This window comes from Suillus clintonianus (assembly GCF_016758775.1).
Source record: "Suillus clintonianus strain FC179 chromosome Unknown DEU56scaffold_149, whole genome shotgun sequence".
NCBI lineage: Eukaryota > Fungi > Basidiomycota > Agaricomycetes > Boletales > Suillaceae > Suillus > Suillus clintonianus.
The window spans coordinates 11,874-36,868 of NW_024539373.1; the positions used below are offsets into that span (position 1 = coordinate 11,874).

Below are 24,995 nucleotides of genomic sequence, written 5' to 3' on the forward strand. Positions count from 1 at the left end.
ATAGGTGACCGGAGGATATTTACATCAGCGACTTCTACACGTGTTCGGAAGCGCCCAATAATTATTGATTGGCTTCTGCATGAGAACATTATTGAAGACTGATATCGATGTGAGTTTATAGAAACCTGGATGAAAGTACTGGTGCAGCGATACTCACAAGTCGCAGACAAGTTGGAACTTCTCAGATGTGATGCCACTAGACACATTCCCTGCTCGCAAGTATGTCACATCACGGCAATCCGAACCTTTGCTGTGAGTTATTCGCTAAGAGATACAACCTAGACTACATGTACGAACAGTAAGTAATCCATAGCATGTACATAGCATGTATGGGCGTCTATAGCTATGACGGTTTATCGGCCCACAATTTTACATGCGAAGCATCAGGGTGGGAATCTATTCCAGTATATGTGTTACAGGCTTACAGCTTGCACAAACGGACGCAGTCATAAATCAGGGAGAGCTCGTCTGTTGCGTACTTGACAGTGATCTTGCCGGATAGCCTCCAAAGCAGCACAACAGGTCGCAATGTCGCATAGCTTTCAAGTACTGATATGTGACCTATAAAACTGTAGATAGCAGAATCGATTGATTCCAGCGTGTTTGTGGATCAGTAAACGCAATATGAATTGAGATGCTCAAATGACAAGAAGCTCGAGATAAACATCTACTGGAAATCAAGTACTTCAAAGCGCTGTAGATTTTCATACTTGACGGGGCCCCCCTGACCCGATTGCGACATCGTAAAAGTGCGTCCCGTTTCGAACATCAGCAACGTGACCCTGTTTGCCTCCACGTTCATATCCGTCGCAACAAATTTCTCCTCGGTGGTCGTCTCGAGATACGGAAGACCAGATCCAAGAGGCTCCAAAAACATATTCGAGCTTGTTGGCTCGCCTTCGATAAGTCGCTGATTTAGTCTAGAGCCGTTCCCAGCCTTGAAATCCGCCACTCGGTGAGGATTGAAGTCTCGAATGCATAGCGGTCGCTTCTCACGCTCCGACATCCGGTCCCCGGCCAAAGATACAGACCGGAAGCCAGAGACGGAGTGTTTGCAAGGATCGCGCGAGCGCTCCACGAAGGACCGGGTGTGATTTGGGCCCCAGCTGGACCAAGGCAGACTAGGGGAGTCTTCAGTGGCTTTTCCATACCGACTTGTATAGGTGGACTCGAGTTCCAAGAGGGCATTGCGCTCAACGAAGAGTGTGAAACAAGGATCGGTGGCGAGGGCCCCCCCTGAAATATTCATGCTGAAAGAGATCATTTGGTTGTGTGCGTGGGCGTGGAAAGGAATGGGGGTGAAGTTGAAATATTTGTATTCAAAGGGACTCCGCAAGGGAGGGAGGGAAAATTTGGCAGTGATCTTGAGGGAATTGGAGGACTGAACGAGGGAATACAATGATAGTTCCCTGGCGTTGGCGACGAGAATTTTTTCGTTCGTCAGGAAGCTGAAGTCCATCGTGTCGCAAGCCAGATCAAAAGCTTCAATGCACTGCAAGTCCGGTTAATTCATAAGTCACAATAACGACGTCAGGAGTTTCACTGACCTGAAAGGCGTCCTTTGACTTCCAATTCCAGATCTGCAAAAAGTCGGCCGCTCCATTCGTTCTGATGACATTTCTGAATAAAACACCATAATAATCCCCAAAGATCGAGGATTTTTGAACGAAGAGGTTGAACAACTCCAAATCAATGTCCTTGTCGATTGCTTTGAGGACAGGTGATACAGCTTCCGGATGGACGTTATCCTCTGAAAGGGATCTGAAACAGACATCAAACGCGTGATTCGCCCTTGACGTTCGTTAATATATAATGTCTGAGATACGACTTGAAAGAAACACTCACCCCCAGGGTGCTTCGGCAAGGTAAACCATGAGATCCTGCGCAGGCGAAAAATTGAAATGGGGGAATGGGTGGTCGACTTGGCAGCTCCACTGATGCAAGGTTGGGGCACTGGAGTGGACGTCTGCCGGTTGGGGTTGGAGAAATAGTATTCGCTCGGTTTGTCCGACTTGGCGTCCCAGAAATGCGACTGGGAATCCCAGAACGCCGGACGACCATCGGTACATAACCAGAGGGCACGGAACAGGGTCCAGGGCGTTCAATGAGTACTGAGCATTCTGCCATGCAGATTCTCTTTGTCGAAGCGACTGACGGAGTCCTTGGACGTCAGTATCGGCCGAACCAGGCACAGTGACCGGAATTGCGTGGAAATATTCGAGGTCGATTGAATACAGAAACTCCAAGGAAGAATCAATCGCTTGTTGAATATAATTGCATATCTGAAGAGACTTGAGTTAATTATTTATACATGTGAAATTTTGCCCTTACTTGACGAGCCCGTACGAGTTCGTACACATCTAGATGGCCGAAAATCTTTAACAAGATTTCGACAGGGCAGTCTAATAGTGTTAGGGTGGCTTGATTATATTCGCTCATGGTTGATGATTTGGTACTGCCAGTAACCCAGAGGTGAGATTTACTTGCAAGAATTTAGAACAGATCACACGAACCTTTCAAGTTGCTGGGTTGCAGTTTCGACAGAAGCAATGACGAGGTCAAGTATGTGCAGTTAAGAAATCGAGTAGGTAGCGACGACAACTAGGGATGGATTTCTTGTGGAGGTGGACCATTTTATACGCTGTGATGTGAATGTAAACGCGGATAACCGTCATCGATCGTTTATCCGCATACCTTGTTTAGGAAATCCGGGTAACACCACAGGGGCTAACAACACGTGAGCATGGTTTGAGTATGATGTCATCCTTGAACTTGAGGGGTAGCCTTCAAGTTCAGAATGAAACATGATAGAAATGCTGAGCTCTGGGAATGATATTCATGCTGGAAGCCTCATCACTACGTGATAGAGAATACAGTAAGTGATCAACTTGAACATCGGTTCCTCGTAGCGCAATTAATCGACTGCGTCTTCAAATTCTTTGGGGTCCTTCGTTCCGGGCCGCATTTCATCACTGAACTCTTCAGCTGCGTAGAGCGCAAGTCTGCCAGGCCAGGGTTGCTGAGTTGGGCTGCTGAGGAGTAAAAGTCGAGGGTATCGTCTATGAGCGAGGAGCAGTGTGAGTGTTGGTGGTATGAAACAGGAAAATATAGAACAATTGCGTGTCATAAGACAAGACGAGTCTGAGTGTGCAAAACGGAATGAATACTACAAGACGCGTGCAATGACGAAGTGAAGGAGGAGCAGACAAGTCAAAAAAGTATACGAACACACACCTGAAATGCAATTCCTCCCGTACGCATACCATATTGGCGCGATGATGTTGCACAACATTTTCTGAATCTGTCGGAACCTTTCAACAGCGCTATGGGACAACCACGAACCAGCCATTAATGTTACCGGAAGCCTGCAGGTCTATCCGTGGTATCTCACAACCAAATTGTGAAACTGAAATTGACGCTTACCTTGACACCAAAAACCAGTCATCACTGATATCTGCAGCGTTCAAGGCTGTAAATTTCGCTGATTTTACACGACCCGACGAGCATCTCGCAGCTAGTACAGGAACTTGAGCACTAGTGCACAACATCCAGCAGCTGCTAGTTCAGAATAAGCCGCAAGACTGAATAGACTCATCCCCGGGATTTGGGCAGGTGCTAAGCGCAAAGGCGTGGGAGACATGTCAGACGTCCGTCCTCGGCCTGCGGCATAGTGCATTATAGTCGTAGTCAACAGTTGTCGCTTTTTTCACAACTCTTTGCCAAACCTCAGACTAGGACGGGCTGACAGACTGTAACATATACATACACGAAGCCTTCCTCCCATCTCACCACCACAGTGGCACCACTCGCGTTATCATCACGATCGTCCCCATCATCGATTATCCCTCAGGGTCCTCGGCCAACACTTAGAAACATCTATGCCTCAGGCTCAGGCATATACTATAAAATCTCCCCTATTCCAACCTACTAGTCTCCGCTAGCCACACATTCATCAACAAGGAAGCAGTCGTCCCTATTGATAACTCCAACAACCAATTGGCTATCCCCAGCTCGTGTTTATGACAACCTACTAACAGACGTGGTTCTACTTCAAACCACTCACTTGGAAAACCACGTAGCTATCAAGTTGTGCGTACTTTATCGAGTCATGTTCAAGAGCCTGATATAATTGAAGAGATGTAGTAAAAGATGGCGGAAAGCCAGCCTCACGTCCCAGTGATGGTCTCGTGCCACAATGTTGAAGAGAAATCCATGAAGAAAATCAGGATGCCAGGAATTGAACAAGGCAGCTGCATATTATATATATACACTGTGTCTAAAAAGCCGTTCCCAATCACGATGCTGAGCGGGGACGAGTTCCTCAGCGCATGGTGGCAAGTTGTGCTCTGTAAGTGTAATTTTCATTGCGTTATTTATTGTCTCTCACTGCTCTGACAGGTCATTATACCCTCTGGAAGCACGGTATCTATCACCGTGACGTTAGCCCGAACAATCTCATGGTGTACCGGTTAAATGGCAAATGGGTTGCAGTCCTCAATGACCATGACTTGTCATCGATTTCACGCGATAGGCCTAGCGACAACGAGCGCGCAGGAACAGTGCCATTCATTGCAATTGAACTGCTCCGGCCAAATTTTCTCGCAGGCCAAGTCAAACACTTGTACCACCACGATGCTGAATCGTTTGTCTGGGTCCTCGTTTGGGTCTGTCTTCGGTACAAGGACGGCGAGCTCCTGCGCGTGAGGGAGGGCAGACTGCTCGACGACTGGCTCAAAGTGGATGCTACCAGATGCAGGGAGAAAAAGTCTTACTTTCAGTGGAACTTCAGGGAAGAGGACGACCTCGACCCTGAGATCCAACCCTCGTCATCGCACAAATCTACTAACTGGAAGCTTGCGGTAAAATGCCTTCACGCACTCTATTATTCCTCCTTGGCTAGCATGCCAGACGATAAAACTGAATTCGAGAAGCGGCTCCTGACGAACATGAAGTCTGTCGCTCCACACATATTTCACCATCCTGTCGACGTGTTATAAGTAGTCTTGTTACACGATAGATAGGCGGGAGCAAGCCCTGACGATGGGGATGTATAGCATTACTAGCAGATACTTGTAGGAACCTTTCAGAACGAGAGGCATGCGTGACCAGATACATATCACCTAACATCTGATAAACAAAGGCGTGAATTTGTTAGCGGAAGGCGGGGAGAGAAGTGGTTCTTGAGCGTGTAGAAGGGAGAAGGGAAAACACTGTAAGGACGCCCGCCATAAGAGGAAAGATATCGACGGCACGGTGTCAAGAGGGACAACGTTATACTCATAAATTGATCTGCGGCAGCGGACATTAAAGCTTATGGGGGAAAAGACTCGTGGAGGAAACAATTTAGCATCAGTGTATTGATGACCCGGGGCACGCCAACGACTGGCAAGGTGCTTCAAAAAGCACGAGTCTAGTAGAAGTCCTTACGATCCCTCTCCAACTCTTCCAAACATGGCCCGCAAACTGAGTAGTCTCATCCAGAACGTTCTCCACACGTTCCGCGTTCCCGAGGAGAAAATATAGGAATGCAGGTGATGTACACTGGGAAGTCAGTTTGTGAAAGTGAGGTGGATGGCGGAGAACTGGGTCCAGAGTATCATAGCTCTCCTTCGAATCACATTCTGTCGACATGGCTCTAGAAAAGTCAGACGTGAAGAATGTCAAAACGAAGCTAGCAGGTAACTCACCCATGTGAAGCTAACTGCTCAGCCTGCTATTGCCCCCCTTAAGAATACGTCTCGGTACTTAATCTCCCGCTCCTCGTCCGTTGCCTAGTACGCACCTTCGTTCTCTGGTTTGGGCTATCATATCATAAGCAGGCGGACAAATGGTAAACGTAGAATCTGACACAGAACGCACTAGATAGATGCATGGCGCACTTTGACGCGTGAAGTTCATTATCCGTGATTAAAATCTGATGAATATACAGTGATTCTGCCGATCCCTAGTAGAACATATAGATAAGACATAGAGGGCACATGGCAGAAAAGAAGACTCGGATCGGCTCCAATGATGGTTGAGCGCCTGATTTTCGGTTCTTGGAATTGTGCAGGCTCGTTTCATACAACATTCATCGACGAGCCTCTGGCCGATGGCTTGGCCTGGTTATCAACTTACAACAAAGTGGCTCCTCACTGCAACTTGATATTTGCACCACACAATCAGATAAAGGGTTCAGATTACACCTCTCCTCGATGATCAAACACCAAGAATTTATACACGGTTGCCCGACATTCAACGTTCAACAGCACTTGCACTCTCCGTGCTTGCAGTGGCACCTGCGCACGAAGTTGCGAATCAGATCGAGACAATATACAAAAATAAAGGACTGCGACTCACATGGCGTGGCATCCGCAGCCGCTCGAACCACAGTGGTCGTTAGAAGGAGGGACTTCAGCGACCTGTGAACGAGGGAGATCGGGATAAGACACTGAAATGCGACACGAGAAACGTCACTTACGATGTACATGTTGTAATGGATGATGTTGGTCTTTATGTTTGGGAATTTGTCGTTGCCTGCTCATTGACGACGTGAGCCTGACTCTTATATAGATTTCTTGTGTATGGTCTTGTTGCCGCTCAATTCTTACTATTGGAAACCGAGTCACTAATTGAACACTGATTTTCTCACCTTCCTTCCTATCTCTCCAATTCTACGACCTACCAAATCGCGCAAACAGCCCATTGGTCCGCTACATGTGCATCCGATGATAAAACGGTACCACATGCCTCCATAAAATGCCTCAGGAGTTATCTGGAATCACTGGAAATCGAGCTGCATCGCCAAGTCCATCTTTCCATCCTTTCGCCCTCCGAGATGGGCTCAACATAGGAGTGCATGCGCTCGACGGGGCAAGAAGATGTAAGACTGCAGATCGGGGGTGTTCTTTGCGGGGTGCTCCACTGCGAGGTGACCCGTATTAGGCGTGAGGATGTCAGTATACAGGAAGCAAGTCATAGAGCCATACGATTAGGCAGTAGGGTAGCACAGTCATGGATAAATTTATCACATAGCGGCAATCTGTAAGTGGCAGTGGTGCGTCTTTTCTTGTGAGAATCATAACCGAACTTGGGTACAGCTTCGACGAGGTGGGACTGGACAAGATCCGTAACCCATTTTGGAACCTCTTGTCCGCACCGAGTCTGAAGTTTGAGTTCTAAAATGTCATACTTTTTGGGAGCGTGAACATGCTATAATAGAAACAATGGAAACGCACAAGCTTGAAAAGTTCCTTATCTTCCTCAGTTCGCCGCCAGTTATCGCCAGTACGCGTCTGTCCATCCCAGTTTTTTTCGCCAGCCATGGTGAGCTCTGTATCAAGCGATATCCGTACACGGGGATCTCCTGGGAGTTGGAATGGAGTTCGGTTGTAAAACGTCCTCTTGACTAGGATATTTATGAGCGACGAGGTCAGATGTGGGGGTGCTTACATACCTGGCTGCAGCTGCTTCGTAACAATACGATACTGAACCTCTCATGCAAGCCGAATCATGGAATCGACTTAGGCTGGTGCCCTCTTGCTTGTTGACTATAGCCTGGAGCTCCTCGCCCATGGTGTATTTTCCACCCAGAAAAGCATTCACGAGATGTTCCTTGATCGGAGAGCGCGCCTTGACAGACTTTTCACCCATCTAGGCTTCTTTGCGCTCTACGAAAATCTAAGGGAGGATACTGAGCGTGACCTTGGCACACCAAGTCAGGTACACTTACGGTTTTCACCTCTGTGTCGCCGTACCACCAGAGACGGTTAACTTCTGCACCCTCTGTCTTCTCTAGTCGACTGAGGTACGGTTCATTGTCGAAGTATATTGAAGTAATGGCTGCAACACCCATTCGCGTCACATCTTCTGTTGATTGAAATTCAAAGACATACCAGAGTCATTCTGCTGGAATCCCTTATCGACATCGAACGCTATTAGAGGTGAATCGTTGTGACGATGAGGTGGGACTCGACCTGTTGTACTCGCTTGCTGGTAGTAAGTTATGCGTAATAGAAAGAGGTATGTGGCTGTGCCTCAAGATGACGTCATCTCAGTCATTTTCGTGGAGGTGTACCACGACAAAGTTTACTCAGCCTCTTATCTTAGGGAAATCGTATTAGACGAGGAGAAGAGGTGATCGTCCTGTGAGTGTATTTCTGTGTGTGCGACTCACAAAGTTCATTAATCTCACTGGACATACCACAAGTGGAAATTACAGGCCAGTCTTAGTAATCTAAAAGCAGCCATCTGTTGTGCACACGTCATCCACTGGCGCTCATCCACCGCTGCTCACAGCAAAATTAAACCTCTACGATATGTTTGCCCCCACTCTTTGCTTTGCCTCGATCTCGTTCCCCCGGTCGCTTGCTCGTGCCTAGCGGTCGTTGATTGCCTTATCCAGCTTGTTCTTGTCTCGCGCAGTTTTACAGGCCTCCCTCATATCGTTTCACGTACCATCCTCACAATGCTGTAAAGTGATACAACGAACTGTGTTTCTGTCCCACTCAGTTCTCTCAGGATGTTTCGCCCACTTGTGCGAGATTGTTCGTTCGGGCAACCCTAAACTCAGGTTCGATGCTGGGTATAGAATAGAATACAAAGTATGATCTAGTACTGTACGTTCCATACCACATTATCTCTCGAATCTCCGTAATGCATCAATTGCGGGAATATGATTATCGTTATGAAGGTCTGAAAGTAGTGATTTTAGCAAGTGCGACTCAATGAAGAAGGCTCGAGAGACTCACAAATCGCGGCACTTTTGCCAATGTCGTCCATGTGACATGCGGCTCAAATCAAGCTCCGGACATGCTCCTCTAGGTATCACTAATGCAGTCCGAGGACAATAAAATCGGGCTCGAGAAGCGGGTGGTACCCAGAATAAGAGCTGTTGTTTGGGTCCTACTACCCACCCACCGTCATGATCCAGGATAAAGGAGGTCGACTGTTGGTCATCACGGAAGGCTCCCGCCATTAACTCAGTAGGGTTGCACAGCGCATGGGCAGAATTAGACGAGAAGCGAATGAGGCGATTGTTGCGTGTCTTGGCAGTGGTGGTCTCGATGGGATGCATGATGCAATGATCATCTGAGGATACTGAATGATCTGACTCTGAGTCGGTGTACTTTTGCACGGGCTGCCTGATTCCTACATCCCACAGTCGGATGGTGTGATCCCAAGAACCACTCACGACGTGAGTGCCATCCGGCGAGTACGAGACTGAGCTAACATAACTAGTGTGCCCTTTCAAGGGCTCACCAACTGGCTGCCGTGTGGCTGGATCCCACAGCCGGACAGTGCGATCCGAAGAACCAGTCGCGATGCGAGTGCCATCTGGCGAGAATGAGACCGAGGTGACCCAATTAGTGTGCCCCTCCAAGGGCTCACCAACTGGCTGCCATGTGGCTGTATCCCACAGCCGCACAGTGTGATCATTTGAGCCAGTCGCGATGCGAGTGCCATCCGGCGAGAACGAGACCGAGGTAACTTCCGCAGTGTGCCCCTCCAAGGGATCACCGACTGGCTGCCCTGTAGCTGTATCCCACAGCCGGGCAGTCTTATCAGCTGAGCCAGTCGCGATGCGAGTGCCATCCGGCGAGAACGAGACCGAGGTAACTTCCGCAGTGTGCCCCTCCAAGGGATCACCGACTGGCTGCCCTGTGGCTATATCCCACAGCCAGACAGTGCGATCCGAAGAACCAGTCGCGATGCGAGTGCCATCCGGCGAGAACGAGACTGAGGTAACTGCCCCAGTTTGCCCATCCAAGGGATCACCGACTGGCTGCCCTGTGTCTGTATCCCACAGGACAGCACCAAACACAGAGCCAGTCGCGATGCAAGTGCCATCCGGCGAGAACGAGACTGAGGTGACTTCAAAAGCATCCCACTCCAAGGGATCACTGACTGGCCGCCCGGTGACTGTATCCCACAGCCAGACAGTTTCATTGCTTGAGCCAGCCGCGATGCGAGTGCCATCTGGCGAGAACGAGACCGAGGTAACCCAATGAATGTGCCCCTCCAAGGGCTCACCAACTGGCTGCCCTGTGGCTGTATCCCACAGCCGGGCAGTGTGATCCTCTGAGCCAGTTGCGATGCGAGTACCATCCGGCGAGATCGAGACTGAGGTAACTTCCGCAGTGTGCCCCTCCAAGGGATCGCCGACTGGCTTCCCTGTGGCTGTATCCCACAGCCGGACAGTGTGATCGTATGAGCCAGTCGCGATACGAGTGCCATCCGGCGAGAACGAGACCGAGGTAACTCCCGCAGCGTGCCCCTCCAAGGGATCACCGACTGGCTGCCCTGTGGCTGTACCCCACAATCGCGCAGTGCAATCCCAAGATCCAGTTGCAATACGAGTGCCATCCGGCGAGAAAGAGACTGAGGCGATGATACTAGTGTGCCCCTCCAAGGGCTTACCAACTGGCTGCCGTGTGGCTGTATCCCACAGCCAGACAGTGTGATCGTGTGAGCCAGTCGCGATGCGAGTGCCATCCGGCGAGAACGAGACTGAGGTAACTTTATCAGTGTGCCCCTCCAAGGGATCACCAACTGGCTGCCCTGTGGCTGTATCCCACAGCCGGGCAGTGTGATCCGAAGAACCAGTCGCGATGCGAGTGCCATCTGGCGAGAATGAGACCGAGGTAACCCAATTAGTGTGCCCCTCCAAGGGCTCACCAACTGGCTGCCCTGTGGCTGTATCCCACAGCCGCACAGTGCGATCCCCAGAACCAGTCGCGATGCGAGTGCCATCCGGCGAGAACGAGACCGAGGTAACCCAAAGAATGTGCCCCTCCAAGGGATCACCGACTGGCTGCCCTGTGGCTGTATCCCACAGCCGCACAGCGCAATCCCAGGAACCAGTCGCGATGTGAGTGCCATCCGGCGAGAACGAGACTGAGGTAACTTCCTCAGTGTGCCCCCTGAGCACGGTCTGAGCGGCTGGCCAGTTCATATCACGTCCAGATGCGACATGGAGAGTGTTCGGAAACCGCGCAGAGAATAGTCTCGATAGCGGAGAGTTGATAGGCGTGAATGGGAGCGCTGATACATACAGATGTGGTGTGCTGTGTAAAATCATGCCGCCGAACACTTGAATGAACCGCTGGACATCCATGGCGGTAAGCGAGAGATCTTTGAATTCGGAATGGCCCTGCGGTTCCGTGTGAGCACTTGGTCTGACATCCAGTAAACATATGCTCACCTTCGGCCACTGGGCAATGAGCGGAAGGGCAATAACTGCACCACTGAGTACGTTTATAAGGGCAAGTACCTCGAGCCAGAAAAACAGACGTTCGTGGTCGAACAATGATTTCACTTCTTTTGCCAGCTCCTTGTCGAACACCGTGTCTCGTACGTGCGCCGTCCAAAATCGACAGGAATAGGACATATGTGGGAGAATGCGTGTTTCAATTCGTTCTCGCAGTCCGGGGTCTTCACAATTAGGGAGATACGAAGACTGCAAATCACAGATATTGAACCGAAGACCATCTTCCATCACTCGAAGTGACGCGAATGCAAGGTCGCGTTGCATGCTCGGTACGTCGATGAAAAACTCCCCGCTGCGTAGTTCGTCCGTCAGGAAATCGCGGAAGGATGCGTGAAGAGGTCGGATTGGGGAATCTGGGTTGGTGGTCCCGCTGAGGAGGGAACCCGTGTATTTTACTGTAAGCCCCACGTCGTAATGGTCCTCTCGGGCTGGAAAATGGTGCCTCATGGCGTTCAGGGAAGCTAAAGGAAGAGGTTCAGATGTGCCTAGTATTTGGCCCATCACTGAGCGAAATCTCGCTAGCGCCTTCGAATGCAGTTTCTGTGAACGCTGGACATTGCTAGACGTATCCATGTGCATAATATCTGTTAAAACGAGGCAATACATGTCGTACAACAGCATGCTTCTCTCAGCAGGATCGCGTGACACCACAGCGTCGTAATGATCCATCGGAGATAATCCAGCATGGGATTGTTTGATGTATTCGCAGGCAAGACGAGCCCACTCGAAAAGTCCGCCAGCCATCTCAGCAAGGACGGTAAATTGTTCGTCTTGGAAATCTTTCAATCCTTTCAACTCCTTGGATATGTAAGCATGGATGTCGCGCTCTGCGACTTCCGGTGGAATGTCGTCCATGGACATCCGGCGGATATGCTGAGCGCCTGTAAGCTCATTTTCGATGTCAGAGAGCGGCCGAGACGTAACAATAATCCGGACATTTTTTGGGAGTTCGGTGATTGCAGGAACAGCCAATTTACCGGCAAGAGTGCGGAGAAGGCTGCGCCGTGTCTCAACTCCACCGCTCTCGTCCAATGCATCGATGATAACGACGATGGGCCCTGTAGTTGATGCTGAAAGCTTCTTTAGCGGTTCCGCCAGAAGCTTCTGCCACTGCTGCATAATATCCACTGAGTTCTTGAGCGCATTGTCGTTTTGAACTGCCTCCGCCAATGCTCTCTTCATCTCCGGATGATGGTCAGCCAGGTCGCGCGCGATGGTGGCAAAAACCTTTTCATGGCGACGTTCGGCTTTTCGATCATGGTCGAAACAATAAAATGAGCCAAGCCCTCCTACTTCGTGGAACCATTTAGCAATGGTGTGGGCGATGGCTGATTTCCCCTTTCCTGCAGGGCCAGATAGCCACAGCACACGTTCAACGTCATCTCCGGTGCTCTTGACCCAGTCCTTGATCTGGGAGAGGATTTCCGTTCGCGTTCCTGGTAGGCACTGTTTTGCGGTATCTAGTCCCGCGCCCGGTGCATAAGTCATACCGCTGAGGTCCAGTCTTTCGCCTGAAAAGGTATGAATACATGTCAAGTTACAGAACACGTCCAAATTCTTACCTGTACGGGGAAGGGAGATGGCCATGTCCCGGAAAACTTGGTCCCGGAAGGTTTGCATGAGTGCGTCCAACTCGTTATTGTACTGTTGGATTATACTATTCGTTTCTGAGACGATGTTCTTTCCGAATCTCTTCCCTGTGATGATGGTAGAAGCCTGAGGAGGTGCGAAAGCGCAACAGCTTGTAAGACTCACAAAAATTCTTGGTCTCCCCATAATCTCTGATAAATTGGGCGCATCGAAGAGTCAGACCAGAGATCTGTTCAAGGATAGTTCTCATTGATGAAATGTGGCGAAGGGTCTCGCCTTCCATCACGAAGCGGTAAACTTGACTCAATTTCTTGAGAAGTTGAATTACCGCTTTATCGCGATCTACTTGAGCAAGAATGATCTGCACGAAATGGTGGGTGAGCAATAGATCGGGATGGGGGTGAAACCGGACACACATTTGAGGCAGAAGACAATATGCCCAGTGCTATCTTGACATATGGGTGTATCTATGAAACAGGGTTAGTTCGGTTCCGATAGAGAGGAAGGGTACATACATCCGCGATTTCCCTGATAAGAGTGTTGAATATCCTGAGGGGTTGGAGATATGTGTCCTGAACATTGTCTGCGGCATCGAGACCCGCTTGTCCATCTTGAGCAGCAGACGCTGCAGATTGCGCGTGTTCTGAAAGTAGCTCCATGCTGTCTGCAGCTGCATCGGCAGCCTGAAGGGCCACTTGGGGGCCAGTACGTTGTTCCACACCAGACAGGTCATCCTGAACATGTGCAATAATCTGAATTTAGAGAGAGCAGAAGTGAAGAAGTTTGAGCACTTACCTCAACACGCAGACTCGATGAAGAACCTTCGACAACTGAAATGGATTTCTTGTGGAGGTGAACCATTTATATGGTGAATGTAAACGCGGATAACCGTCAGTCGATCGTTTATCCGTACACCCTGTTTAGGAAATTCGGGTAACGCCACAGGGGCTAACGACACGTGAGCATGGTTTGAGTATGACGTCATCCTTGAACTTGAGGCTAAGACCAGAAGTTCAAAATATTGAACGCGATAAAATGCAGAGCTCGCCCTGGGCTAATGATATTGATGCCACTACGTGATAGAGAACACAGTAAGTGATCGACCTCATAGCGCAATTACAACCAGCATCGACTGCGTCTTCAAATTCTCTGCGGTCCTTTGCAATTTCAAAGCGTCCAACAGCCACAAAAAGGTGGCCAGTCCAACTGTCGTATTAGCGCAAAAACTGGTGATCTCATCGATAGAATGGCTACTGAACAGAATGACAGCGTCAATGGCATTCCGGGCCGCATTTTATCACCAATCTCTTCCGAAAGCTGCGTAGAGCGCAGGTCTGCAAAGCCGGTGTTGAGTTGGGATGTTGTGAAGGAAAAGTCGAGGGTATCGTCTATGAGCTGTACATGTGAGGAGCAGCGTGAGTGTTGGTCGAATGTAATATGAATAATTGCGTGTTATAAGACAAGACAAATCTGACTATGCAGAACGGAATGATTGGTCAAATACGCGTGCAGCGACGAAGTAAAGAGCCAAAAGCACGAGCGGACACGTCAAAAAAGTATGCGAGCACACACCTGAAGGCTGAAATGCAATGCCCAAATTCCTCCCATACGCCTACCGTTATCACTAGCGATGGTGGGGTCTGAAATTGCTGTTAAACTGGTCATCGGAGCTGAAGCCTGAGATGTAAGATCTCGGCGGGTTGTGACTATTGGCCCGATGGTTGTTGCACAACGTTTTCAGAATCCATCGGAACCTTCCAACAGAGCTATGGCATAACCACGAACAAGCCATTAATGTTACCAGCGGCCTGCAGGTCTATCTGTGGTATCTCAGAACTTACTTGTGAGACCGAGATTAACACTTACCAAAAACCAGTCATCACTGATATCTGCAGCCTGGGTCCAAGGCTAGAAATTTCACTGATTTTATGCGACCCGACGACATCTTGCAAATAGTGCAGGAGCCTGAGCTCTAGTGCACAATATCCAGCAGCCTAGTGTTACAGAAAATTTAGGCCGCAAGAGTCAAGACTGAGCGCTGAGCAGACTTCCCAGGGGAGGTCACTCGAGCCGTAACACACATACGGGAATAAATTCCCACACTGTGAAATTGTCATAGACCGTCATCTACACTAGGTCACGATGCACCACCAATTGATCACCGCATCACCAACCAACCAGTCATTCTGGTACACCCGAGACTAATCACTGACTCACGCTTCCTGTGGTCGTAAGGGTGTCGGCGCCTCCTTTCCTCCCAGTGCCCTCTTGTTTCTTTTCTAGAGATGGTGTTGTATATTCGTTGCATATCAATCATGCTGTATCAGGCTGTGACAATTGATCATCACCATCCCATCAACGCACGAAGTAAATCGAGTGTAGTGCCTTTGAATCGAGATCTACCCTTACAATTTTCTGGCATCCTCATGGTATGATGGCCCGATGATTGAGGTAGAGAGCGAGAAGGTGAGCATGAGAGGATGCGGACGGAAATTAGGCGTTGAGAGATGCGCTTACTTGCTAGGGGATGCCAGGCCAGGTGGGACAGATGACTTATATATTTTGCTTCGTCAGGACCTATGCTTCATGCCTCACCTTTCTGGCACTATGCGGACATGATATAATCAGTGAACTTGGAGCAGCCGTTACGCCCCCCGCGTCCGGCGGTGAGAATGTGATGCTCATCAAGAAATTCTGGTTCCGACGGCAGGCTGTTCGATGGCGACATCACCCCTAGGCTCAACTTTTCTGTTGTACTTGTCAGTGATATTATGAAATCTTGAATTGACACACCGGTAGCAAGCACGTATCTGAAACAGAGTGGCCAAAATGATGAACAGTTCTTCGATCTTTCAAATATTCTGCGCATGTGACTGGTTTGCAGCTTCACAGCCATCATAGCCAACATATACGTCACGGTTGACTCAACCAAGGGACCCTAGATCGAGTGTCCCCTTTCTGGTTGACCTCATGCCAAAGCACATACTTCGGTCATTCGGTTCAGGAACGGATATCGCCCCCATGATGCTCATTTCGGTGATAAAGGCGCTGGGTGGTGATATATCTAGTGCGAACACCGTCTTCATACGTCCACCAAGTTTGCCACTCGATCACACCCATCCTCTCACAAGATGACTCTAGTCTCAAACGATCCCAGTTTCTGCATCAGTAAAAAACCAAATTCGTGGGAGTTCTAGTTACAGCTACATAGTGCTACAGAGCCACTGTAGTACTACATAGGCAGCCAAGGCGCTCTATAGTTCTCTGTAGCCAAAATCAGGGCTATGTAGAGCTGCGGGAGGTGCCGGGATTAGCCCATAGAAACTGTAGCTACTGTAGCTACTGTAGCACATTGTAGTGTTTTGGAGCATGCAGTAGTAATTCTAATTCTAAGCAATTGTAGCGGAAATACAAAAAGTATTGAGGTCAATGAATGTATTCAAGTAGAAATCGCTTGCCAACTCGTAGACATTCGCACTTGTCCATCCGGGGTGAACAGAATGTCCCATCTTTGGTATTAAGTGACACGGACGAAGAATTTCGTCAACATGTATCACGGCTGCGTTGCGATGCAGTCGGCGAGTCGAACGAGACACCTGAGGCAGGCCAGAGAAGGGGTCCAGCTCCCTAAATGGCGTGAACCACTCGACATATGCTAACGCTCGAGAGTATGCAAATTGACGGGGCAAAGTGAATATGACACGGACTTGTGCTACTCACACATCTGCAGTATACATGTAAAATTTCCGATGACTTCGAATAACAATCACTTACCGTCTAACGTGCGCACATTCGTGGTCCGAACAACTTCGCTCGTCAGGGCCATATCAAATCTGGCAGGGGATCCAGGCTTGCGGCCTGGACCAGGAGGTATTTCAGGTGACGCTCTGATGCGCCACCGCTGCGGTGATTCGTCTACCCATGGATCCGGCGGAGCAACAATTACAACTTGTCGAAAAACGTCGAAGCGATCCTGCGGACCAGGGACGATGCTAGTGTGTGGCATATGCTTGTGTAGGAAGAGTTTGAGGGCTGGAAGAAATGAGACAGCGCCGTGTGCTGTGATGAGCTGCTGAACGGACCGTCGAGGGTGCGGAGGAGTTTTTGCGAGGACACGGACTACATGTTGCTCAACGACGGGAGGCATTAAAGTTGATTTGGCGAGGGCGGTACTGCTGGTGTGAGGCTCGAATTGCATCTCCTCCATCTCAGAATCTAAGTCTGAATTGTCACTGTACTCATGGCCTGTGGGCCTCGCCATGGCGACCGACTGAGACTGTACTGAAAGCCAATCAAGATAGGAACTGCGCATAAAAATCGCTTCCTGGCGTTGAAGCCAGAGGGCCATCTGTTCTTCGTAATCGCGCTTGTTGCTAGCACGATAAGCTTCTTTAGCGAAATCGATATGGAGTCGTTCGGGGAGCTCAGTGTTGAAACCATCTGTGGTACCGAACAATGATATTGACTGGACGTAGTGCGAGAGCTGGTGTAGTTTAGGGATGTTGAAATGCTCACGAACTTCAAGTTCGTGTAGGATATTCTTGTTGGCGTGAAATACGGCAAGGGCGCCCTGCAGACGATCAAGGGTGTCAGTTGTGTGCATTCGGAGTTGTGCATAATAGGAAAAATCCAGAATTGCTCGCGCAACGACTAACACTTGACTGGTAAGTGATTAAAATTGATTCTGTCAGTGCGAACCTTGTGAAGCATGTATTGAAGCTTACCCTGGGACCGCACCAGCAAGTAACCCTATGAAAACGCGCTGCATTTGTTTGTGTTCTGCGCCGGTCCATTGTTTCACTGCAGATATTCCTTTTTTGAAATGGCGAAGACCAGGATAATTCGGTATTGTTTTGAAGCGTGAATCCATTTCAGCATCGCCGATAATATCAAGACACCACTTAACCAAGTGATCTTTGAAGACGCCCTTGTGGAGTTGATGTAGGAGGTCAGGCATAAAGGAGAGAAAAATGTCTGTGTGTGGGAGATTGGCCCAGAAAGGATTATAGACGGCCCGCAGTCCATAGTCGTCAAATTCAGCTGGATGTTGACCGTTTTTCCGCCTATCTAGGACCTCTTTGATAAACTGAGGGTCCCGCATCAGGGAACTCAGTGGATCACCTCTTTCATTGGCTCCAACCAGACACTTGGGACAGCGATTTTCTTTGCAGCACGACACGAGACATTGTTCCGGAAAATCCGCCACATAAGCAGCGAGGATCGGGTATACTCGGCGTACCATTGAGTCGGCACAGACCATGTCAAGACCATCTCGTCCTGCAGTGATGAGCGGTTGAAGGAGGAGGGACATGCAATGGTGGAACAGTCGGTAATGTGCAAGGGAGCGTGCATCCGATGTGAAGCAATCAAGTTTTACTGCAGGCAAGTATCCAATTAAGACTGTTGCTCGTGCTGACGTTTGCCTCCTTTTTTCTTTCGCGATGTTGCCGATCGAGAGGTATACAGGCCACGCTGATTTATCACCTCGGAATTGCGACAGACATGTCTTGTCTGACGCAAGAATGACAGGTGCGATGGTTGCTCCTTCTGGCAACAGTTTCTGGACATTGTAGGTCAGTACTTGCTTGAATTATTGGACTGGTACTTACTTGCTTGTCACTCCACCAATCCGCAGTCCACATATCATCGATTACTCGGTGAAGTCCTTCACGGTCCTTGTATGCACGTGTAGGTGCGTATACCATATGGTTCTTGAATAAAGGATTTCCGATGAGATCTTTAACGCACTCCACAGGGTCACGCATCCAAAGCTCAACATCCTCGCGCAGCAACTGGCCAGCCTCATCTGTTCGATTTCCCTCAATGCTAACCTTCTCGCAACTCCAGGCAGGTCCGTGTGGAAGGCTATCAACTTTCTGCATGAAGGATCGATTGTTGTGAAACGACGGCTGTGTTCGGTTTTGCGTCTATTGCTATGGTCAGTACATTGTTTCAGTGGTCAACACCAAGCTTACTATTGGTAGCTTCAGAAACTCATCTGTTCGAGTCTGCCCGAGGCTTTTAACAAGCCATTCAGCGAGTCCCCATTCTTCCCTGGTGACCAAAGTCAACTGTCTCGCAAGCACAATAAACATAACAACTCGCACTCATCACAAAACGGTGCCCACTCGTCTTCATTTTCATCCTCCTTATGCCGCTGATACCTTTCAAAACCAGTTTGCCCCTCCCGCAATGTCCAGCCAGCATCACAGCACTGCTCAAAATATCGCCCGCTATTTTCTATCACATTGTCCAAGTCTTCATCAGCAACGTCCTCAACAGTCACCCGCCGACTTTTTGATGCTGCTGGCTCGCCGTCATTAGGTTCGAAAGACTTAGAGCGCGAGCGGCGAAGCGGGGAAAATGAATTGTCGTTAGAGAAGTCCACTGGTAGGTCACCCTCATTGTCTGTATCTTCAACCAGTAACTCCCATTTTCTTAGACATTCAGGGCGGATAGCTATATGCTTCGAGACACTTTCCCTTGAAGGGAAATCCTTGCCACAGAATCCGCAGCTGTGATACATGGTTGGTGGGGGTTTTGGTGAGTGATTTGGACATCGTTTTTGGAGATCATTTCTGACGTGTACCGTAATTCAGAGTTTATGCACCCGGTTAACCTAACATGTACCGTAATTTATATAGGGCACCCGGTCCACCCGTCCTCACCCCCGGTTGTGCGCAAGGTTCATCACCCATCTACCGCCCTTTTCCAACCACAGTTGTGCGCAAGGTTCATCACCCATCTACCCCCCTCTAATCATGGTTGTGCGCAAGGTTCATCACCCATCTACCGCCCTTTTCCAACCACGGTTGTGCGCAAGGTTCATCACCCATCTACCCCCCTCTAATCACGGTTGTGCGCAAGGTTCATCACCCATCTACCGCCCTTTTCTAACCGCAGTTGTGCGCAAGGTTCATCACCCATCTACCCCCCTCCCTGGCAGTTGTGCGCAAGGTTCATCACCCATCTATACCAGCTGGGTAAGGTCCGAGAAATTCATTCTTCAAGATTGTTTCTGACATGTACCGTAATTTTTTAGGTCCATTATGGAGACTAGCCCTGTAACGGCACTACACTAGTCTAGAAATGCCATGGGCGCCAAGAAGCAACTCTAACAGTTGCACCCGCTTTGCCTCCTCACAACGCTTCAGTTCTGCATCCCATCGATCGATGACAATCCTTCGCAAGCTCGCTTGCATAAGGGTAAGCGCTGGTCCTGGTGCTATTTCTAACAGTTGCAATTGTTTTGCTTTCTCACAGGCCTTAACTTCTGCCTCCCAGCGCTCCAAAATGAGCCTTCGCAAGTACGACTGAGAAACAGAGATCGGGCCAGGAGTTTGACGAAATGGAGGGAGTGGGAACATGGGCTCCGCACCAGGCACTTCATGCCTTGGCTCTGCGCCAGGCGCTTTGACCTTTGGCCTGCGAGCCAGTGAGTATTTGGGGGTAATGAGGAGGGGCAACTCACCTTTTAGCGCTAATTTTCCTGCCTTCACTGGTGTCCTCATGGGATGGTGATATTGGGCTGTAAAAATTGTTAGAGGTTGGTGAGTGTTTGAATAAGCTCCGTACCGTTTTTTGGCTGAGTCGGAGGTGTCCATGACAATGAATATATTGTACCGGTACGTTCACGTTCAAACCTTTTATCATTCCCCGTTTAACACAGCTTTTAGCCCTGAAATCAACAAAGATTCAAGGTTCAAATTGTGAGTGTTTATATCCTGTGTGGCGTTATAAAACCAGCTGAACTGCAGGTCGTTCGCACCTATAAAATCGGCTGAACCGAAGGTCATTCGCACCTTGTGTTCCGAGGACCAACAACCATGGCCAACTCTAAGGCCACCTCAAAGCAATCAAAATCAAGCGCTCCAACATCACCGCGTAGAACGCAACCGCTTCCGCGCACCACAAGTGGTCGACAACGAAAACCAACTGAAAAAGAAAATTACCGATGTAAGTTGCTGCTCTCTGCTACTACGACAACGTGTTTTGCTCACTCGCAACACAACCTCACTCTATAGTATCCGAATCGCAACATATTGTCCGCCGTCAAGCAAGAAAGGAAGATAAATTAGAAAAACGTAAGAAAAAAGCATTGAAGTCTGCCTATCAAGGCAATCCCAAAGACTTCGAGAGAGAACCATCCGAACTGCTTAGTGACCCCGACAGGGCGGAAGACACTATGGTTTGATCACTCACCTTTTTTCCTGCGACTCAACAACAGCTGATTTTCTTTTCAGTTCTCGGATCACAGTGTCCAGACGAAGCTGTCCAATGCCAGGGTTCTCACATTCAGTACAACGAAGATTCCCGTAGCGCCACACACCAGTGGCAGCGAACGCAAGTCTACTACTCGACGGGACACAACTCCAACAAGCAACGTTGATGACAGTTCTACTACCTCGGACGATACTAGTGATGAGTCTAGTGACAACTCTCGATCCGAGGCTGGGGCTGACGTCGCTGACGAAGAGGATGAAGACATCATCGAAGAACCATCGACTACCGCTCAGGGGACGAAACGACCTCTCGACACTGCACCAGAAGATGCTATGGTAAGGCCAAAGATCAAGAAAAATGTCGACGGTTCACGTCAACGTGTCAAAGCGAGCGATTTCGACGACATATCAAAAGAGATTCTTACCACTGCGACCTCCATTTTCCGCTGCCTAGTTGTTACTCGGGCACCGTTCCCTGACACTATAGCTGTCGAGACAAAACTGGCAAAAGAGGCCTGGCGTGAGGCAGGCCAAATCAAAGGCACCAATGTCAAATTAATGTTGGAGTACGAGTATGCAAGTCGTTACGGCCCGAGTAGCCGTGACGCAAGTACGATACCATTTTCTTATGTCTCGTTTCACTTTAGTTTACCTTTGACAGTATCTTGTTGCCACTGGCCAGACGTGCGACGTCTGGCAGACGTATATGATGCGCAGCTCGCGTCATCGTTTTCCCGCTGATTAGCATTCACTATATATTCACAGTAGCTATCTACCAGAGACCTCAGGCGTTGTCACTCAGTGTACGCGATCTGAGGTCAGTATATCCCTTAGCGCTTAGTCCCATTCATTTAGCTCACATCCTACTTAGAGTTCTATCTGTCCTACAGGTGAATATATAGGCGTTGTCACTCAGTGTACGCGATCTGAGAGTTCTATCTGTCCTACAGATAACGCATACACTAGGATACTAATTCTATAAGGTTATGAGCCCTGCGCTCTACTGAAAAGACCTTACCGCCTCACGCTTCCCCGCTAAACGATCCCAGAGACCTAGCCCACTATGTCCTCAACAGTACCAATCACCACAGACACCCTCCCGAGCAACGTGCCAAAGCTCGACGTGAAGGGAACAAACTGGGCGATATTTTCGCTCCGTTTCCAGATAGCCGTCGAGGCGAAGGAGCTGTGGAAGTGCTTCGATGGAACGACATCACGTCCTGTAGGGGTATCCACTACCGCCTCGGATGGAACAGTCACCGTCTCGCCCCCCGATCCTGTTGATTTAGCGAAGTGGTTAAAAAGTGAGAACACCGCGAAACACTTACTAGCCCAGAGAATCCCCGACTCCACAGTGCTACGTGTACGGACCCTAACCGACGTAGCTGCCATGTGGGCAGAGATCGTGCGCGAATACACCGAGAAGGGTGCGTACGCGCAGACCGACCTGCGTACAAAGTTCCTGGAGTCGAAGTGTGCGGCTGGTGGCGATATACGCCAGTTCCTCGACGATCTGCGCGCTAAACGAGACGAGTTAGCTGCCGTTGGCGTGATCATCGAGGAGAAAGATTACCGTTCTACCATCATCCAATCCCTCCCAAACCATCTTGCCAGTTTCGCGTCCAGCCAACTCGCGGCTGCTCGACTTTACAGTCCAACCCAGACCATAGACCCCGACATTCTGATCTCGTTGATAATCGAGGAGTCCGAGCGACGTAGTCGCAAGGACGTTCGTGGCGGCAATAGCCGCGGCACGACAAAGGGGAAGGATGGTGACGAGGCCCTATCTGTGGCCCCAGGAGACTTCTCCAGTCGAGGACGAGGCAATGGAAGAGGTGGGAGACGTGGAGGCTTCAATGGGCGTGGTAGACAGCGCCCGCCCTGCTGGAACTGCGGTTCCAGGGAGCACTTTAAGGCTGACTGCAAGCAGCCAGACAAGTCAGCGGGCACGACAGCTGTCGTCGTGCGTGGATCTGCTCACGTTGTGGACGACTACGACTCCGAGGAGGACGGCGTGTTCGCCGTCGACTCCATGTCAGAGCTGGACTCTGACATCCCCGATCTTCTCTCCCTGTCCGATTCGGACGACGACGACGAACGCGAAGCCTACGCTGCGAACGACGCAGACTGGTTCTCAGAAGTGGGAGGAGATGACGACGAGGATGAGCACATACCTGGTCCAACAGACGACGTTGAGCTCATTGCCCAGGCAAGCGATGAGCACGCTGAGACGCCAGTCGTCGAGCTCTACGACTCAGGCTCGACGAGACACATTTCTCCCTACCGTGATCAGTTTGAAACACTTACCCCCATACCCCCCAAGTCCTTTGCCGCCGCCAACAAACAGCGTTTTGACGCGACGGGCATCGGGAGTATGATAGTCGACGTGCCAAACGGCATGGACGTGTCGCAGTTGCGACTGACTGAGGTATTGTTCTCGCCAGAGGTCGGGTACACACTCGTATCGGTGGGGCGTCTTGATGCGCTCGGATTTTCCGTCGCCTTTGCAGATGGCGTGTGTACCATCCGCAATCCATCCGATGTCGTCGTTGGACGCATCCCAAGGTCCCCGCGTGGCCTGTACCGTGTAGTCCACGAGCAGGAGCCAGATGGTGCCAACTCCGCGGTGGAAACCATCACCGTCATGGAGTTCCATAGACGGATGGGCCACATAGCGCCGTCCGTGGCACGACGACTGGCTGAGAACGGCATGGTATCGGGAGTGAAGGTCGACCTGTCGTCTGGGGAGCCTGTCTTCTGCGAATCGTGCGTGTATGCCAAGGCGACACGCAAGCCGATCGCCAAGGAACGAGGGGGAGAGCGTGCCAAGGAGTTTGCAGGTGAGGTCCATACAGACCTCTGGGGCCCTGCACCTGTCGCAACGCTGGGTGGCCGTCGTTATTACATTAGCTTCACTGACGACAAAACCCGACTCACTTACCTTCACCTTCTACGCCAGAAAAGCGAGGCGTTCACGGCCTACAAAGACTTCGAGGCGTGGTGCCTTACCCAGCACAACGCACGCGTCAAGGTCCTCCACTCTGATAGAGGAGGCGAGTACCTGGGAAAGGAGTTCACCGTCCACCTGAAAGCCGCTGGCACTGAGCAGAAACTCACCGTGCATGACACCCCGCAACACAATGGCGTCGCGGAACGTCTGAACCGGACGCTGTTGGAAAAGGTGCGTGCAATGCTGCACGACAGCGGTCTGCCGCAATTCTTGTGGGGCGAGGCCGTTCGTCACGCAGTGTGGTTGAAAAACCGCACCCCCACCAAGGCCTTGGATGGAGGAACTCCCCTTGAGGCTGCAACAGGCAGGAAGCCTGACTTGCGGCGTGTTCGTGCATGGGGATCGCCAGTGTGGGTACGTGTAGAGGCTGGGAGTAAGCTGGGCGGTCGTGTGGAGGAAGGCCGCTGGGTCGGCATTGACGACTCCAGCAGGAATGGGTGCCGCGTTTATTGGCCGTCCAAACGGTCCATCACCGTGGAACGGAACGTCTACTGGGATTCCACCTGCGCTGAGGCGTTAGCTCGCGAGGGGGAGGAAGAGGAAAACTCACCTGGCGCGATGGTAACGCCCTCAGCTACACCAGACGAGCCACTCCCACATATCCCACTCAAATCCCCAATCCCTCCAGCCAATCCAGCTCCTAACGACCCCATCCATCCCACCGAGATCGATCCTCCATCTAGACGCATCCGCAAACCCAGTCAGCGCGTCATCGACATCGTCAATGCAAACGGCACCATACCTCGTGGAATCCAGCTGCCCTCCAGCGAGCAAAGCGACTCGCCAGCGAACGTCGAGGAAGAAGAGGCCGTGGAGAGGCTCTTGTCGATCATCGAAGATCCCGACGACGAGCTTGCAGGCCTTGATCTTGCAATGGCGATTGGTGAAGCGACCGCGGAATCTGAAGCGCTGGAACCAAGAACTT

The 24,995-nt window shown here is 50.3% G+C and overlaps 7 protein-coding genes across 7 annotated transcripts; 2 read left to right on the forward strand and 5 right to left on the reverse strand.

Annotated features, from left to right (window-relative positions):
- Window positions 1-522: 522 nt before the first annotated feature.
- On the reverse strand, window positions 523-2,716 carry DEU56DRAFT_146254 (uncharacterized protein). Its single transcript, XM_041344766.1, has 6 exons — window positions 2,695-2,716; window positions 2,514-2,641; window positions 2,332-2,455; window positions 1,846-2,282; window positions 1,548-1,791; window positions 523-1,492 (listed from the first exon to the last, which is right to left on the reverse strand). The coding sequence occupies exons 3-6, from the start codon at window positions 2,437-2,439 to the stop codon at window positions 668-670; spliced, it is 1,614 nt and encodes a 537-aa protein (XP_041202072.1). The 5' UTR covers window positions 2,440-2,455; window positions 2,514-2,641; window positions 2,695-2,716; the 3' UTR covers window positions 523-667.
- A 1,511-nt stretch (window positions 2,717-4,227) lies between these two features.
- On the forward strand, window positions 4,228-4,997 carry DEU56DRAFT_747923 (uncharacterized protein; the record flags this gene model as incomplete). Its single annotated transcript, XM_041349310.1, has 2 exons — window positions 4,228-4,348; window positions 4,399-4,997. 2 exons carry the CDS (start codon window positions 4,228-4,230, stop codon window positions 4,995-4,997), a joined length of 720 nt encoding a protein of 239 aa, XP_041202073.1.
- Window positions 4,998-6,954: 1,957 nt separating this feature from the next.
- On the reverse strand, window positions 6,955-8,180 carry DEU56DRAFT_930535 (A eukaryotic polyphosphate polymerase in complex with pyrophosphate; the record flags this gene model as incomplete). The annotated part of the gene is made up of 6 exons (XM_041358694.1): window positions 6,955-7,191; window positions 7,218-7,380; window positions 7,436-7,632; window positions 7,712-7,848; window positions 7,875-7,913; window positions 8,156-8,180. The coding sequence occupies 6 exons, from the start codon at window positions 8,178-8,180 to the stop codon at window positions 6,955-6,957; spliced, it is 798 nt and encodes a 265-aa protein (XP_041202074.1).
- A 545-nt stretch (window positions 8,181-8,725) lies between these two features.
- DEU56DRAFT_895571 (uncharacterized protein) lies at window positions 8,726-9,329 on the reverse strand (the record flags this gene model as incomplete). Its single annotated transcript, XM_041356390.1, has 1 exon — window positions 8,726-9,329. The coding sequence occupies exon 1, from the start codon at window positions 9,053-9,055 to the stop codon at window positions 8,726-8,728; it is 330 nt and encodes a 109-aa protein (XP_041202075.1). The 5' UTR covers window positions 9,056-9,329.
- Window positions 9,330-16,115: 6,786 nt separating this feature from the next.
- DEU56DRAFT_930538 (Zn-finger domain-containing protein) lies at window positions 16,116-19,364 on the reverse strand (the record flags this gene model as incomplete). Its single annotated transcript, XM_041358695.1, has 6 exons — window positions 16,116-16,550; window positions 16,613-17,499; window positions 17,563-18,398; window positions 18,448-18,765; window positions 18,814-18,892; window positions 18,946-19,364. 6 exons carry the CDS (start codon window positions 19,362-19,364, stop codon window positions 16,228-16,230), a joined length of 2,862 nt encoding a protein of 953 aa, XP_041202076.1. The 3' UTR covers window positions 16,116-16,227.
- Window positions 19,365-19,911: 547 nt separating this feature from the next.
- Window positions 19,912-20,442, reverse strand: DEU56DRAFT_918947 (uncharacterized protein; the record flags this gene model as incomplete). Its single annotated transcript, XM_041358199.1, has 3 exons — window positions 19,912-20,263; window positions 20,310-20,366; window positions 20,414-20,442. 3 exons carry the CDS (start codon window positions 20,440-20,442, stop codon window positions 19,912-19,914), a joined length of 438 nt encoding a protein of 145 aa, XP_041202077.1.
- A 222-nt stretch (window positions 20,443-20,664) lies between these two features.
- DEU56DRAFT_761304 (uncharacterized protein) lies at window positions 20,665-21,801 on the forward strand (the record flags this gene model as incomplete). Its single annotated transcript, XM_041350521.1, has 4 exons — window positions 20,665-20,794; window positions 20,863-21,026; window positions 21,082-21,670; window positions 21,722-21,801. The coding sequence occupies 4 exons, from the start codon at window positions 20,665-20,667 to the stop codon at window positions 21,799-21,801; spliced, it is 963 nt and encodes a 320-aa protein (XP_041202078.1).
- Window positions 21,802-24,995: the final 3,194 nt, after the last annotated feature.